The 16450-nt window shown below is 39.5% G+C and overlaps 1 protein-coding gene across 1 annotated transcript; it reads right to left on the reverse strand.

The window, feature by feature from the left end:
• Nucleotides 1-773: 773 nt before the first annotated feature.
• Nucleotides 774-7555, reverse strand: LOC140230977 (uncharacterized). Its single transcript, XM_072311121.1, has 5 exons — nt 7299-7555; nt 6966-7039; nt 3570-3652; nt 2735-2961; nt 774-1591 (listed from the first exon to the last, which is right to left on the reverse strand). Exons 1-5 carry the CDS (start codon nt 7402-7404, stop codon nt 1194-1196), a joined length of 888 nt encoding a protein of 295 aa, XP_072167222.1. The 5' UTR covers nt 7405-7555; the 3' UTR covers nt 774-1193.
• Between the last annotated feature and the right edge of the window lie 8895 nt (nt 7556-16450).

Consider the following 16450-nt stretch of genomic DNA (forward strand, 5'->3'; position numbering starts at 1 on the left):
TGAGAGAGCATACACTATCCGAGTATAATATCCATCAGAATCTGGATCACAGTGATCAGGGGGGCTTTTCGGCCGAGATGTCAAAAATTGGCAACATAACCACAGATGTGTGTGCAAACACCAATGTAACATATCATTTCAACGCTGAAACAGGCATTCGTGGTTGACAATAGAATATACCTGCTCTTGCTTGACAATTGTAGCACATACTTAGTCCCTCGAAACCTGATCACCTTCGCTTTCTCCAGATCCTTCACCCAATCTTTCTTTCAACCACCCTTGACTCATTCCTCCATCAAAATATTCAATTACAGTTGAACCTCTCGTATCCGGACAAGTCGGGACCGGGGCTCATCCGGATAAGGGATTTGGCCGGATACGGGAGACTCAATGCTTTATACATGTACATATACATACACATGTACTGATGTAGCCCATTGTAGTACCACATGTAGTAATGTGTATACCGCAACCTTTTCATTGTTACATTTGGGGATGTTTGGGGATGTTGAAATGTCTGAAGGTAAGCAATTTGGAAGGAAATCTGATGCAATTTATGTTAATCATATTGGAAATAATATGTAATTCATGTGTGTTTGGGTAGGAGTTCTCAAGGAGTTGGGAATCCCCCTTTCTTCCCGTAATTATTTAAAAAAAATCACGGCGAGATTGCGTCCGGATAATAGAGAGATCCGGATAAATGGAGGCCGTATAATAGAGGTTCAACTGTAGCTACATGGTAAAATTCATACCATCCTCCCACTCCCCCTCTTTCTTCTATCTACTCTCTCTCTCTCTTGCTCTACTCTCCTCTTTTCATACCTTTTCCACTTTCTCTCTCATTCTCTCTATCTCGACAAACACAATTCATCATTCTTGGCCTCCAAAAAATACACCCGTTTGCATGGACTGCAATGGAGGGTCAAAGGTCAACTTACCCAAACATGTCAGTCACCCATGGCTTATTTCTGACCAGCTTTCATATTTGCTATCATACATTTGGCACAAATGTAAATTTTTGTACATTAACGTATATTTAATGCTACACGCACACTAGGCGGCACAGCTACAGTGTACGTACGCTATGATCCCCATAGGTTTGTCCAGAGAAGGTAGACACAAAGCACGTCTCGAATCTACTCTGTGCCTCTGAAGCAGAGTCAAAACTCGACGAACGCGCCGCCTCCATGCTGCTACAGTTCCTCGAGCCTGCTTGCTAGGTCCGCCAGGCTTGGACGGTGAGGTTTCTTCATAACCCCCTCATGGTGGACCACACCCGACAACCCTCTCCCCCTGCCCCTCCCTAGGGGGATCCCCTGGGGCGTGCACGGTCTTGGGACAGAGGTTTCAGCCCCAGCAATCCTGTCTCTCAATCGTGTCGACCCCGAGGTCTCAGCATCCCAAGACTCCAAAGATTCACTCCGGGCAACGTTTCTCTCATTCACGTTGAATTTGAGCCTGCTTCCACCGCTTCCCACTAATTCCGGTGCGATACTGTCAATTGATTCTGCATCTGAGCTGGATTTGTGAGCGTTGCTGCCGTCATGATCCTTGGACAAATTTGACTTGGACTGTGCATTTTTTCCTTTGCCTGAAAACAACAAAAGAAAAGAAACAAAACAATGAAGATGTACATGACAGTGGAAAAATTAGCAAATGCATATTTCACTTCCCCCTGAAAGGCTTTTTTCTGGTCTTTGCAAGCTGTCTACTCACATGCAACATGCACAAAGGCTTTCATGTATGAAAGTGGTAACGTCTGTGCTCTAAATGTTAACTCATATGATCAGGGCAAATTTCGCTGATCCCCACTTGTTTATAATTTCACTGACAACAGTATTTTTGTTCATATATAAATATCTAAAAACAACAACAAAAATCCCAGTACTCACATTTCCACTTTCACAATAATACAGGAGAGTGCAAAAATTACACAAATTCCCTCACCACAAAATATTTCAGGTTTACAGTAGTTTGAAACCTAGACGAAGGACAGGCACTCAAGGATCTCATCAAATCTCATCTCATCTCATCTCATCTCATGTCATCAAAATTGACGAAACGAGAACCACATGAGACCACCATTTGACTTGTCATTGCCAATTCACTTTCATCACTAGCAGGTATACTGTCTATTAACCTACAGCTCACTTTTAGGAATATGTATACCATATATTTCACTTGTCATTGCTAAAGTTAAAAGGGGTATATGTAGAAAGTATTCATGTTTATTTAACATCATTTCCCTCCCGACTAGAGCAAAAGCCTTGGATGCAGACATACATACACAGTAACTGATGGACAGGTGTATTGCACACATGTTGAAACACTAATGTGCAAGCAATAATTGCAAACAAAAAAAAATCCCAACACAAAGAATGATGAAATCAACAACAGCAACAACAAAAAACATTACTGTAACTCAGCTGCCCCCCCCCCCCCCAAAAAAAAAGAAAGATGTGTCTGTGAAGTAATGAAAATTGCAGATATTTGTATAGGCTGTTATTTTCACGTAAATATTTTTTGCAGATTTCACATGTTGTGAAATTTCGGTCCAATAGTGATTCACAGAATCCACAAATATGAAACCCTCGCCAACATCACAGCTAATACAGTAATGTTTTCTTTTTGGGGTGGGGTGAAGAACTATAACCCTAGCATCTTGAAATCCCAAAGAACATCCTTCTTTAGATTGCTAAATATCTTGAGACAGGTACTATTAAATCCTGCAGACCTTTTTTCCAGCCCCCATTCTTCTTCTGCGGTGATGGATTAGCCATTGGGATTCCATTGTTCACTGGGCGCTCCTCTCTTCCCAGAGTCTCGCGCACCTCGTCTCCTCCCTGCGAGGACCTCTTGAGCTCAATGCGGAGCTTCCTGTCCCGAAGGTAGGAGCCCTTCATCGATTCCATGGCGCAGCTTGCATTGGCGATGCAGGAGAAAGAGACCGAGCCCTGGGTGCTAGCGACAGAAAAAGAGACATTCGTACTAAAGGTTCTCTGCAGCAGGTCTGCCAACATTCCCACATCCAAATTAGGGAGATTCCACACAGCAATCAGGGAGATATCTGTGTGTTACATACATTTCAATGGGCGAAAATAATTCCCAAATCAGGGAGATTTTAATATTTTCTTATTCAGACATGAACAGATTTTGACATTTTCAGGAAGATTCCTGCAGAATCAGGGAGACTTGGCAGCTCTGCTGCAGTCTGCATCACGGCAAGTGGTGTCCAAGCTTGACACAATACAAGAGAGATGATTTTTTAGACTAATCCACATGTATAACCTTTCGAATCTTTTACAAACCCAAACAAATCCACCAAGTATTACAAATTGGGCCTAATGAAATCATTGAAATCAATGGTGCCTTTAATGCTGCTATTAAATCAGATGTGAACATGCCCAGTTTTTGTCATAAAGAGCATGGAATAGGCAGTATGGTGACTGGCATGAACTCGAGACTTGTGACTACACCAGTCATACATACTGCTTTTCATGTTGAAAAAACACTAACACCCCACCCCCCCCCCCCCCCCCCCCCCCCATGATGCATGGTTGGATACTCACCATTCGTTCCCATCTTGAGCCTTGCTGTGGTAAACATTGGCCCTCACTGGTTCAAACATGGAAAAGTGTTTCTTCAACTCCCTCTGCCAAATACCAAAATGAGTGAAACATGAGCACGTCATAAACTGAGATGAACCTACATCAAGATGACTCTTACCATTACAGCAAAGATATATAGCAATAAAACAGAACTTCTAAAACTAATGCTCAAATAGAAAATTTCAAGATAATGTGGATTTCTTTGAAAGATTTGCAAACTATACTCATAGAAGATATGGCACATACAGAATATCACCCGCTTTGACATCGACACATTTGTGTGTTTGTTTGTTTGTTGTTTTTTTTATGGGGGGTTTCTTTTTGGTCATATGTCATTTCATTCCTTCATTTTCATTTGGGCAATCTCCATGGTGGATTAATTGAATATATGTATGAGCTTATCCTCATACCCATGTCCCACAATGACTACAGATTTGAAGGCTGTATTCATCTGTCTCAATTACTTCTGGTTATCAAAGACTCTACTGCTATTTTTTTTTTCACATCTTTTTTTGATGCTTCAAAAATTCCAAAAATATATTGAAGACAGTTCACACTTTTGTTTTATTTCAATACGCTTAAAAAAACACAACAACACTACCAGCCTCAGGGATGTGTTTCAGTGAATGTGTATATCAGTTTACGGTACTTAAAACAACAATATGATACCAAACAAAAAGTGACATTAACAACAAGAGAAAGAACATATTGGAAAAAACAACAAACAAACAAACAAACAAGAGAATGACTAAAGCAAAACAAAAAAAGCTGTATTGATAAAAAAAAAAACAAGGAAAAGTAGAAATTACGCGGTGCGTAATATATGTCCCCGCCGGAAGTAGCATTTAGTAGCAAAATGTACAATATAGGTAAAAAGATCAAGGTCAAAGGTCAAAGAAGTCAAAGGTCAAAATTCTATGTAGAAGTTTTGAAGCCCTCACCTAGTGCCATCACATAAAGCAAACGGAATCGAAATCGGGTTAGAAATGGCGAAGGAGTAGCATTTTGTAGCCAATGTACAATACAGGTAAAAAATCAAGGTCAAAGGTCAAAGAAGTCAAAGGACAAAATTCTGTGTAGAAGTTTTGAAGCCCTCACCTAGTGCCATCACATAAAGCAAACGGAATCGAAATCAGGTTAGAAATGGCGAAGGGGTTAAGGAGTAGCATTTAATAGCAAAATGTACAATACAGGTCAAAAATCAAGGTCAGAGGTCAAAGAAGTCAAAGGTCAAAATTCTGTGTAGAAGTTTTGAAGCCCTCACCAAGTGCCATCACTTAAAGCAAACGGAATTGAAATCAGGTTACAAATGGCGAAGGAGTAGCATTTTGTAGCAAAATGTACAATTTAGGTCAAAAATCAAGGTCAAAGGTCAAAGAAGTCAAAGGTCAAAATTCTGTGTAGAAGTTTTGAAGCCCTCACCTAGTGCCATCATATAAAGCAAACGGAATCGAAATCGGGTTAGAAATGGCGAAGGAGTAGCATTTTGTAGCCAATGTACAATATAGGCAAAAAATCAAGGTCAAAGGTCAAAGAAGTCAAAGGTCAAAATTCTGTGTAGAAGTTTTGAAGCCCTCACCTAGTGCCATCATATAAAGCAAACGGAATCAAAATCGGGTTAGAAATGGCGAAGGAGTAGCATTTTGAAGCAAAATGTACAATATAGGTCAAAGGTCAAGGTCAAAGGTCACAACTGAAATTCTTTATAGAAGTTTCAAAGCTCCCATGTAGTGCTATCATATAAAGCAAACAGAATCAAAATCGGGTTAGAAATGGCGAAGGAGTAGCATTTTGAACATTTTGATCACACACGGACGCACGGACGGACGCACGGACGGACACACGGACGCACGGACGCACGGACGGACACACGGACACACACACGTACGGAGCCCGTTTCATAGTCCCCTGCTCGAACTCGTTCGGCGGGGACAACAAATGAAGATAAAGAAAGGAACATAATCATTTGAGTCTTGATGCACTATTAACAAGGAAAAGTAGAAATTACGCAGTGCGTAATATATGTCCCCGCCGGAAGTGGCATTTTGTAGCAAAATGTCCAATACAGGTCAAAAATCAAGGTCAAAGGTCAAAGAAGTCAAAGGTCAAAATTCTGTGTAGAAGTTTTGAAGCCCTCACCTAGTGCCATCACATAAAGCAAACGGATTTGAAATCGGGTTAGAAATGGCAAAGGAGTAGCATTTTGTAGCCAATGTACAATATAGGTCAAAAATCAAGATCAAAGGTCAAAGAAGTCAAAGGTCAAAATTCTGTGTAGAAGTTGTGAAACCCTCACCTAGTGCCATCACATAAAGCAAACGGAATCAAAATCGGGTTAGAAATGGCAAAGGAGTAGCATTTTGTAGCCAATGTACAATATAGGTCAAAAATCAAGGTCAAAGGTCAAAGAAGTCAAAGGTCAAAATTCTGTGTAGAAATTTTGAAGCCCTCACCTAGTGCCATCACATAAAGCAAACGGAATTGAAATCGGGTTAGATATGGCGAAGGAGTAGCATTTTGTAGCAAAATGTACAACATAGGTAAAAAATCAAGGTCAAAGGTCAAAGAAGTCAAAGGTCAAAATTCTGTGTAGAAGTTGTGAAGCCCTCACCTAGTGCCATCAAAAAGCAAACGGAATCGAAATCTGGTTAGAAATGGCGGAGTAGCATTTTGTAGCCAATGTACAATTTAGGTCAAAAATCAAGGTCAAAGGTCAAAGAAGTCAAAGGTCAAAATTCTGTGTAAAAGTTTTGAAACCCTCAACTACAGTGTAGTGCCATCACATAAAGCAAACAGAATCAAAATCAGGTTAGAAATGGCGAAGGAGTAGCATTTTGTAGCAAAATGTACAATATAGGTCAAAGGTCAAGGTCAAAGGTCACAACTGAAATTCTGTGTAGAAGTTTCAAAGCTCCCATGTAGTGCTCTCATATAAAGCAAACAGAATCAAAATCGGCTCATAAATGACAGAGAGAGAAGTAGCAAATTGAACATTTTGATCACACACAGACGCACACATGGACACACGGACACACACACGTACGGAGCCCGTTTCATAGTCCCCTGCTCGAACTCGTTCGGCGGGGACAACAAAGGTTTAAACTAACTAGCTGTAAATGATTGAGCCTCTGCCATAATCAGCCACACATGGAGACAAACAACATCTTCAAATGTCAAAATCTGGAACAATCGAAACGGGAAAAAGGTGACATTATGCTCCTTTCTAAGTGGCTCCACTTTGATGGAGATTGTATATCCTTCTTTCAAACATACAAAGAAGACAGAGTGGTCACTAATTCTTACACAGGTGTCATCCATGCATGCTAAAACACATCCACACAGATAGAAATTACTTACCCATGTCGTTGCCTTGTCCAAGTTGCTGACCAAAATATCAACCAGCTTGCTTTGCATCGGTGAGCTTTCCAAACCTAGCATGAAGATTATGCACATGTTAATACCATAGGGTGGACTGTCTTATCTTTTTTTTTTTTTTTTTTTTTTACTACATACATTGTACCTATATCTACATAATATAGATACTTTATATTTTAAAACAATGATCAGTGTTTGTTCCAGCTTACTGGATGTGTCATCAAATTAATGGGCAGACTAAGAAATCAAGAAAAGAAAGGGGCTAGTTTTGTCTAGAAATGAGCAAGAAGTTAAAATTGCATAATCCAGCTGTACCATTTTGGAAGATGACCGCCCCTCCTCGATCTTTCTCTCTTGTTCTATCCTCCAATCTGTTGCTGTTCTGTCCATCCCCCATTCTGTTGTTCTGTTTATCCGCCATCTTGGGCTTGCCACCCTGACCGCGGCTGGCTGTCTCCTCTAACTTCTCTTTCGCTGGCAGGACATTGATGACGGTGCCGTTGCGCAGGAAGCGGCCATTGTACTTTTTGATGACGGCGATAGCTTCATCCTCTTTGTGAAATCGGAAGAAGGACAATCTGACGAGGGGATGGGCGTGGCCATTTGGAGGAGAGAAGAATAGCTAATGTAATAGCAGCACATGTGTACTATCATCTAACTTGGCATCTTTACGACTGAGCGAATTCTATGCTTGGTGATTGAAACTGTCATTGACCTGCGATTATAACACATTTTAGCAAACACACATGCTTACAGCAATGAAGAACACAAGTTGTAATCTCGCTGGACTGTCCAATTAGGATCTTACCATCAACAACTTGTGATTTTTGATCAACATCTTAGTGCCTCACTTAATAATAGAGGCTGACAGCATTGTGCTGTAGGTACAACAACAGCCTATCCAATACACTGTAAAATATGCTTTCCTCTGACTTGTAACACAACCAGAACAATGCTTAGCCATGAGGGTGCTGGTGAGGAAATTCAAATAAAACCAAACAATTACAGACTTCAATGATTTGGATTTCAGTGAAAGGCCAGGAAGATGTCACATGGTTTCAGACAACTTTTAACGCTTCATAATGGAAGTGTCCAGCATGAAGGATACTTTCAAATGTGTAAATTTCATGATTTGATGTCATTAAGATTAACCACAGCAAGATAACGTTTTTAGACAAGAACCATGATGTAATCCACTGGAAAAGAATCACATTTAAACCTATTCATGTCACAACCTTACTCTTAAAGTAGCATGTGTCTTTTTGACCAACAGAGAAAACCTAAGAATCTCAATACATACTTTTAGATAATATTTTTAAATAGCATGACATTGTGCTGAAATTTATCCTTCTGCGATTTTCATTAAAAGTTACTCCTCATTCTTCACAAAGGAAGAAAGCAAAACTTCATACACTTTAAGAGAAGCAAAAAGATATTATCATTTGAATTATGGTGAGACATCTGGTATAGTATTCAATAGGAATTTTAATAAGGAAGCAGCAGTCTGGGTCAAAGGATTATAGCACCACTTGGGGAAATAGTCCTTGCATGCTCTTGCATATGAAATGGCATCTTATTTCACATCTTCTTGAAATAAACAGTCTTGTTTCCAGACTCACTTTCTGGATATACTTGTCTCAATGACATCCCCTTGCTCTGCAAACAGTTCTGTTATTTCCTGGAAGGAAGACAAAGTTGGTATGGCACATAGAAATCTATGAGAATGACTAATAAATGCACCAAACAGAGACTGGAATAAAGACTAATATAATTATGTAACAGGCTGCACCTGTCTTTTCTCTAGCCGTAACAAAAAATATAAAAATGTTTGACATGATAAAATTTGGATGTAAAGGTAGATATAATTTAATGGGTGTAATTTGGGTGAGATGTCCTGCAGCACTGTTTTTGGCTGTGTCATGGTTTTTATGGTGCAAACATCCCCCTAAAACCCATTATGATTTACCATTTAAATCTTACAAAGAACTTTCTCTCAGTGATATTCTGACAGCAGGTTGGATAATCCCTGTGGCTGCCGTTATAGCATGGATTTATGGAAATTGCATGATTGTAGGCCGAGTTCTGAATTGACCCTGTGGAAATATCATGGCATGAAACTGCAGAGAATGTTTTCAGGAGCCTTGATGTGAATTCAAAGCATTGTCAAATTGCAGATGAGACATCATTAAATGATAAAACTAAACCTGGTCACACTTCTCAGTGATGCGTAAGAGATGCGTTAATATCAAATATTATTGCTGTCGTACTGACATTGAAGATTTTCAAAGTAGGATTTGAATTTCTCATCTGTGAAGGTTAACCTTCCTTCACTTACACCCAAGTAAAGTTTTCTCTCGATCACACCTCATACCCAACAGTATTCAATAAAAAAATAATCACACCATTCACGTAAGTAAGTCATCACACTCACATACTATTGTCATAGAGCTTTTGAAATTCAGTTAAATTATGCCACAAACAAATATTCAATTCTGGGGTGAAGTTTTGTGCTAGGGCCCTTCTGCCGGGCAGGTTACAATATGTGTATCCTTTTATCCTGGCTTGGGCATGGGATATCCACATATCCTTTAATCCCTATTCCACTTGAACATGGTAAATCTCAAATGCAACATACTGTATCAAAATGGGTTCTAGTCACACAGCCAAACATGTGCATGCACTGGAACCATGCATGACACACTGTTTGATGAAAAGATTTTAAAAAAGGGAGGGGGGGGGGGAGTAGCTGTGGATACTCTGTTTCACACTACAGTGAAACTCAAGAGGCATATATATCAAGAGAGAATAAAAGAAATCAAGACCAGTTTGAATGCTTACTTCAATAGTGTCTCGTACTTCGTGCTCGTACATGGAGCCACTGTACTTTACACAGACCGTGTAGAGACCTTTCTTGTTTTTTGGAACTCTCAGCTCTTCATCTGCTCCACAGCTTTCTCCATCACGTCTACCATCACCAATCTCCTGGGAGTTATCACTTTCAGCCTTTTCCTTGCCACTTGAATTATCTGGGGAAAAATGAATATAAGCATTGAAACTTTGCTCCATTATTTCTATTTAAAAAATTACAACAAACTTCAAACAGAGTAATTAAAAATGTTTATGAACCTTTAAAACCTTGACCCTAGTAACATAACTCAATAAAATGAATATAAGCATTGAAACTTTGCTCCATTATTTCTATTTAAAAAATTACAACAAACTTCAAACAGAGTAATTAAAAATGTTTATGAACCTTTAAAACCTTGACCCTAGTAACATAACTCAATTCCTCAGCAACTTAGATTCTAAAACACAAGATTATATCAGTGAGTGAGGAACTACCCAGTACTTAGAATTCAAAAATATGTTGACATTTAGACTACATACAACTGTATTAATATATATTACATTTCATAATCACATTAGCCATACTTGTATTCATTGTTAACTTTATAATTCTTGATATGATTATGATGCAATTTATATCAACATACGGGCTGCAGGTTTGTAAGAGCTGGAAAAAAAAAATGTGTTGTTGCAGTTGCAAATCATCCATGTTCAACATGTGGTGTGAAAGAAGATCCATGAAACACCAAAACGACATGAGCTACTAATCTGAAAGCATGCATCAAATAAGATATCACTATTTGAATCAGTCACAGTAAACTGCTCTATAATCTCATCAAAACAAAACACACTACCTCGATACACTACAGCACAAAACCTGTTGTTTTCAATATGCAATATGCAATCAACTGTTTGAATGACAGGAAAATCGCTTAGTCCCAAAGGAACAAAATACAGTATGTAAGTATTGTGGCCATTACCTTGATTCTGCTTATTTTTGTTGCCTTTCTTTTTATTCTTCTTTTCCTTCACACCTATGTTCAGGAGAGAATAAAATGAAACAACATAGGATGATCATTTTGAGTGCCATCAAGCATGACAACTCTTCATGGCAACCAATATGAACTTAATATTTAAAACCTCACCTAAAAAAGTAGCTTTACATACTTAAGAGAGCAAGTTGACAGACAAGTAATGCATTAACTTGCTCAGAGGTGCTGACTGTAAATAAACAAAAAACAACAACAACAACAACACACACACACACACACACGGCAAGGAAAAATTAATGTAAAAACAAAGAGGAAGTCATGTTGCATATTTTTTGAGGACCAATACTTGCTCTTGAAATTATTTTCATCATGGACAGTAAAATTAATATTGACAGTGATTATACAAAAAGAAAAGATGCAGAAAAGTCATCATCACCACTGAAGATGTTGCAATACTTCTATTTAGTAATTCACAAAATTGACTATTAAAGTTTTTTTTATAGTGACTTCTCATTGCTATTTTTGCAACAGAAACACAACGCAATACAATCTTAAATGGAGAAAAGCTCATTGCTGAATATTCAAACATGTACCCTTGTACCCTTTTTGAAGTGGCTGCAAGTTCACACCACAAAGTGGTTAGACGAGGTTTATTTCCATCAGACACGGCATCAGAATGAGCACAATTTTAACCAGTTAAGAGATTCAAAACCAAATATGCTGCTATTATCACAGTTTGACAGAGTACAAATGCATCTAGACATATGGTTAGCAAATGTCATAGAGAACTTGCCATCATGGGGCCGTGGAAATTGAGCCTTCTTGGCAGCAGAGCTCATGAAGGAGTTTGGGTCTCCGATCCCATATAACATCCAAATACCTGCCTCCTCGCTGTACTCAAACCTGTTGAAAAAATATGAATAGTGAACCAACCAGTAATTAGTGATAGGTCATCTCCCTGGAATGTAATAGCACTTACAAGACTCCTTACAACAATGGAAAAGAAACTTCGCAAGTGGAAGGCATCTGATATTGGAGTAGTACTGTACATGATGTCATTTTCTTCCCGTGTACCCATTTGGAAGTGCAAAAACACAAAGCAAATGGAATATTTTCAGCTCGACACAACTAAAATACATGAATATGTTTCACAGGTAACTGTTCTCTGTATCTTTGTAAAACTGTTCTGCAACTGATTCATGCCTTGCAGGGGCAAATCCAGGAATTCCGTAAAGGGTGGGGGGGAGTACAAACAATATTTCTGGTGCTTCCTCTGGGTTTCATCTTAGTTTTTCTTTTTATTTCTTTTGTTTTAATAACAAATAAAGAGGGGGCGCATGCATGGTTGTGTCCCCCTCTGGATCTGCCACTGTCTTGCAATCTGGTATCAAATCACCATCAAACTTGCTCCTCTATTAAAGAGTCTTCTTGTGACTGAAAAGAGTGGAGGTGGAGGTTGGTCATTAAAGGTTCATATATTTTTGGTGATGCTTCCCTCTCACATTATGAACATGTTGACAAGAAACATTTCTTGTGTGGTATCGTACTAGATTTCACTAAAATTTCTTGTGAGGGTGCATCATGGGACAATCTAGTCATCAATCATTCTGGTGAGAGTGCCCTCATTATTCTGCTTCAAGATCCCTCGAATGAATGAATGAATGAATGAATGAATGAACCAACAAATAAATAAATAAATAAATAAACAACAAACATATAAATAAATAAATAAACAAACAAACAAATACACACCTACATACATACATACATACATACATACATACATATATACATACATGTACATACATACATACATACATACATACATACATACATACATACATAAATTCAGGGTTTTAGGGGGAGGGGAGGGGATATACTTTATACCATTGATCATTGTCATTAGCTGCATCAATAGCAGCTGTATACCTTTTCAACAATGCAATGGAAAGCATATAATAAGGAAACATGAGGGGAAAAAAAAAAAAAAAAAAAAAAGATTCTGATTCAGGTGAGGAGACTGCCCAAGTGGCAGGGCCAATGGACAGGGAAAACTGATGATGTTTTAAAGTCAAGGTGCCCCAAGAAAACATTTTACTCTCACCTCACTGCATCTGGTATAGACCTCAAACACTCCTTAAGTGAAGAGAATCCAAAGTTACTGTATATCAGGGGTTTCCCGGCAAGCTTTCTGTAGTCCTGGCAAAAATTTTCCAGCGACACGCCACCAATTTTGGACAAGAGAACAGCCCGGATGTATTTCTTTATCTCTTCCGGAACAGTGCAGGGTTTGGGTGAACCTTCCGCCATGGTCTTCTCACAGACAAGCTTCTCTGCCCTTGAAAACTTTCACTTGATGAGTGAAATAACCAACAGAAACATGAAAACCATACAGGTCAATTAAACACAAAGTCCAGTCTTTTCCTGTGTAATTTCAACTAAGATTGTATGTTGCCTGCTACTTTACATTATTGATACTCTAGAGGGTTCTAGACCCGATTGAACTTGATTTTTGGGGTTGTATCATCAATAGCCATAGGCTAGTGATAGAACCTCTTCTATACATTGTATGTCTTTTACTAGTAAAACAAGCTGCCCATAATTCAAGTACAACACCGCTCAAATTTGACCACCTACTACACCTGTACATGTAGAAATCTGTAGTGTAGAACCATGCTTTTGTGCACAATCAAACCTTGGCAAGGGAGGTCAAACATGGATTGATGCGGGTGATGATACAAAAACTTTAGATAGATGTTAGAACCTAGAAATGTACAATCTAGACTAGTCTAGGTAATGGTCAAATTCTTGGAATCAGTGCCTCCTCCTGTGACAATTTTATGCACTTTACGGCCCCATATTATCAGCACTTCATTCCCTGTGTGCCAAGGTAATATCCCATGAACCACCACGCGCTGAGCAGCCGGCGGGTTCCTCTTGCTGTATGGAACTCTGTTTGACAAGTGATAATGTCACTAGAGCCCTCCTCACCCTGTGATTTTGGCACATTATACTGCCCGATATCGCATATCTTTGCTCTCTGCTTCTAAGGGATTATTGAGCTTTACATGTACAATGTTGCATCACAGAAAATTGTCATGATCATGGCGCAAAGTGTGACTCTGTGAGGAAGTCTGCTATACAACAGCGTCCACTTTGAATACTGTAAAACATGATATATTCGCGGCATGAAATTTTCCCAAATTGGAGCCAATGGCCTTTTTCGTGGCATGAAATTTTCGCGAAGGGTTTTTCCACTCTGAAACGCAAACTTGCTACTTGCTTTAGCCCAGGTTGGTTGACCACTTACCAATTTACAATATAGTCACAATCGCAAGACCAATGTCCATCGCGATAGTAAAAAAAAGAAGACCACGATACGGTACAGTGTCTGCCGGTTTGCAACCATGATAGTTCGGTTCGCGGCCTTGTGTACAATTCCTATGCGATACGCGCATGCTCAGCGATTTGCTGCTGATCGCCTTCGTTTGGCTCGCGATCATTGCGTAAGCGCCAAGTCCCATTGCGAAAGCATGTGAAAAGGGCTGGCGCACGTACACTGATCACAAACAGGGATTGCAGTTGTGGCGGTGGTACTGTTGTCTTTTCAATGTTTTTTTGTATTTTTTCCATTGTACCATCCACTTCCGGAAAAAAATGGTGGCCCGCATCTGCTTGCGAAAGTTCTATTTCTATGTGAGGACATGTATTCAAAATCCATGAATATCGGGAAAATGACAAAAAAATCCAGTTTCTTTAGACCCCTTGTTCGTTAACTGTGAGGTGATATTGAAAAGTACCGAAAACAAAATTTTGGATGCGAGATGTCGTCATTCAGGTGAGAATATCAATATTTCATTTTGATTGAAGATTTTGCCCATGTCGTTGGTTGATTTTTGTAGATTACAATGTAGCAGTGTGTTAGTGAATGTGTGGTATACATGTATCTAAGAGTAAAGTACCCCGTTTGTGGCAGTTTTAAGGGTTTTTCCACACTGTAAACAAATCAGGCAAATTATTTTCAACCATTTCATATATCATAGACATGTATAAACGCTATTGTTATCATTAAAAATTTGACCAATGACAAGCGCATGATTTACCAGGGCAAAACCCGGCACAATTTTCGCCGATATGTGCCGTAGTAGCTCTGCTTGCGGCACAATGTACAATTCCTATGCAATACACGCGTGCTCCGCGATCTTCAGCTGAACACCTTCATGTCTTGCGAACATTGCGTAAGCGCCAATTCCCATTGCAAAAGCATGTGAAAATAGCAGGCGCACATGCACCGGCTGCAAACAGGGATCGCAATTCTGGCGGTGTTGTTGATGTCTTTCTTGTGTTTTCTAATATTTTCGATGGTAACATCTCCATGTACTTTCCAAAGAAAAAAAAATGGCAGCCCACATCGGCTCGAGAAAGTTCTATTTTACGCAAGGATATATTTTCACAATCCATAAACTTCGGGACAACAACAAAAAATCCAGTTTCTCAGTCCCTTGTTTCTTAACTGTTATGCTAAGAAGTACCAAAAATAAAATTTTGGATGTGACATGTTGTCATTTAGGTGAGAAAATTTCACTTTTGTCGGAGATTGTGCCCATTTTATCAGTTTATTTTGTGTTTAGACCTTCTATACTAGTTTTATTGATTTTTGTGTTTAGCGGTATATTACCGAGTATGTTGTAAATTTACCTGCTATGAACGGGCGCACGGCCGCATACTGCCAGTTACTCTAGATTGTGTCACTGTGTTCAGCGTTATATTACCAAATTCACTGCGACCAACCCCATACGCATAGCATAATGTAACTATACACAGCCCAGTCGCTGTACATGGTACGTCGCGACAGGGCTGTACGCGCGCGACCACCAATCACTAGGAGAGGCGACGTAATCGTATCACGATAGCTTTGACTTTTGATACTTACGATCGTTTTTGTCACCTCAAACTCATCGAGTATACTCTTCAATATTTACTCTACATCTGATGCTATATATATTCAAATGTACGTAATGAAACTTACCGAAATTGATCATCATATCCCGCATGTCCACACCGTACACAATCTTTCACGCCAGGCCAAGTTTAGATATCGGGTGGTCACGTGATGTGAATGCCCTTTCAAGCAGCGTACGCACGGTTACTAGTATAAGGTATACAGCTATAAACTGTACTGGGTTATTGTGTCGCAGACGCCAAGGTTTGTTCGACACTTTCAACGCACACGCGCTCGCTCTGGAGCACATCCGGTCACGCATGCGCATAAGTCAAGGCGCCATTTTGAATCCTGCAACGACGAAGCCCGACGGTCAGGAATTGCGCCAGAAAGTGTCATTTATTTGTTCCACGGACTTATCGCAAGTGGTCTCCATGGACCCAGTGTGGCGAACTATTCTTCTGTAGCATTTAACGTGAGTAAAGTATTCTGTTTAAAGGAGAAAAGTATGCATGTTCCTAAGTTTTGTAGTTGTGTTGAGGTTCCTCACTTCGAGGCTGCATGCCGTGCGTGTCAGACGCTGTTTTCGCATAGCGTAACAGTGTCTGGTCGGGCTAAGCATAATGGGGCTGCGGACTGTAGCATTGTCCACGATACTACCCCGTCATGATCCTGAATTTCAGGAT

The sequence above is a fragment of the Diadema setosum genome, chromosome 7 (assembly GCF_964275005.1).
Source record: "Diadema setosum chromosome 7, eeDiaSeto1, whole genome shotgun sequence".
Classification (NCBI taxonomy): Eukaryota; Metazoa; Echinodermata; class Echinoidea; order Diadematoida; family Diadematidae; genus Diadema; species Diadema setosum.

What these genes read in the sequence shown, in the direction of transcription:
- LOC140230977 (XM_072311121.1), bottom strand. Translation starts at nt 7,404, where the DNA reads ATGGCGGATAAACAGAACAACAGAATGGGGGATGGACAGAACAGCAAC. An exon ending in TGGACAAGGCAACGACATGG is followed by an intron (nt 3,653 to 6,965) that starts GTAAGTAATTTC and finishes GGTATTTGGCAG; the next exon opens with AGGGAGTTGAAGAAACACTT. An exon ending in GCTCAAGATGGGAACGAATG is followed by an intron (nt 2,962 to 3,569) that starts GTGAGTATCCAA and finishes TTCTGTCGCTAG; the next exon opens with CACCCAGGGCTCGGTCTCTT.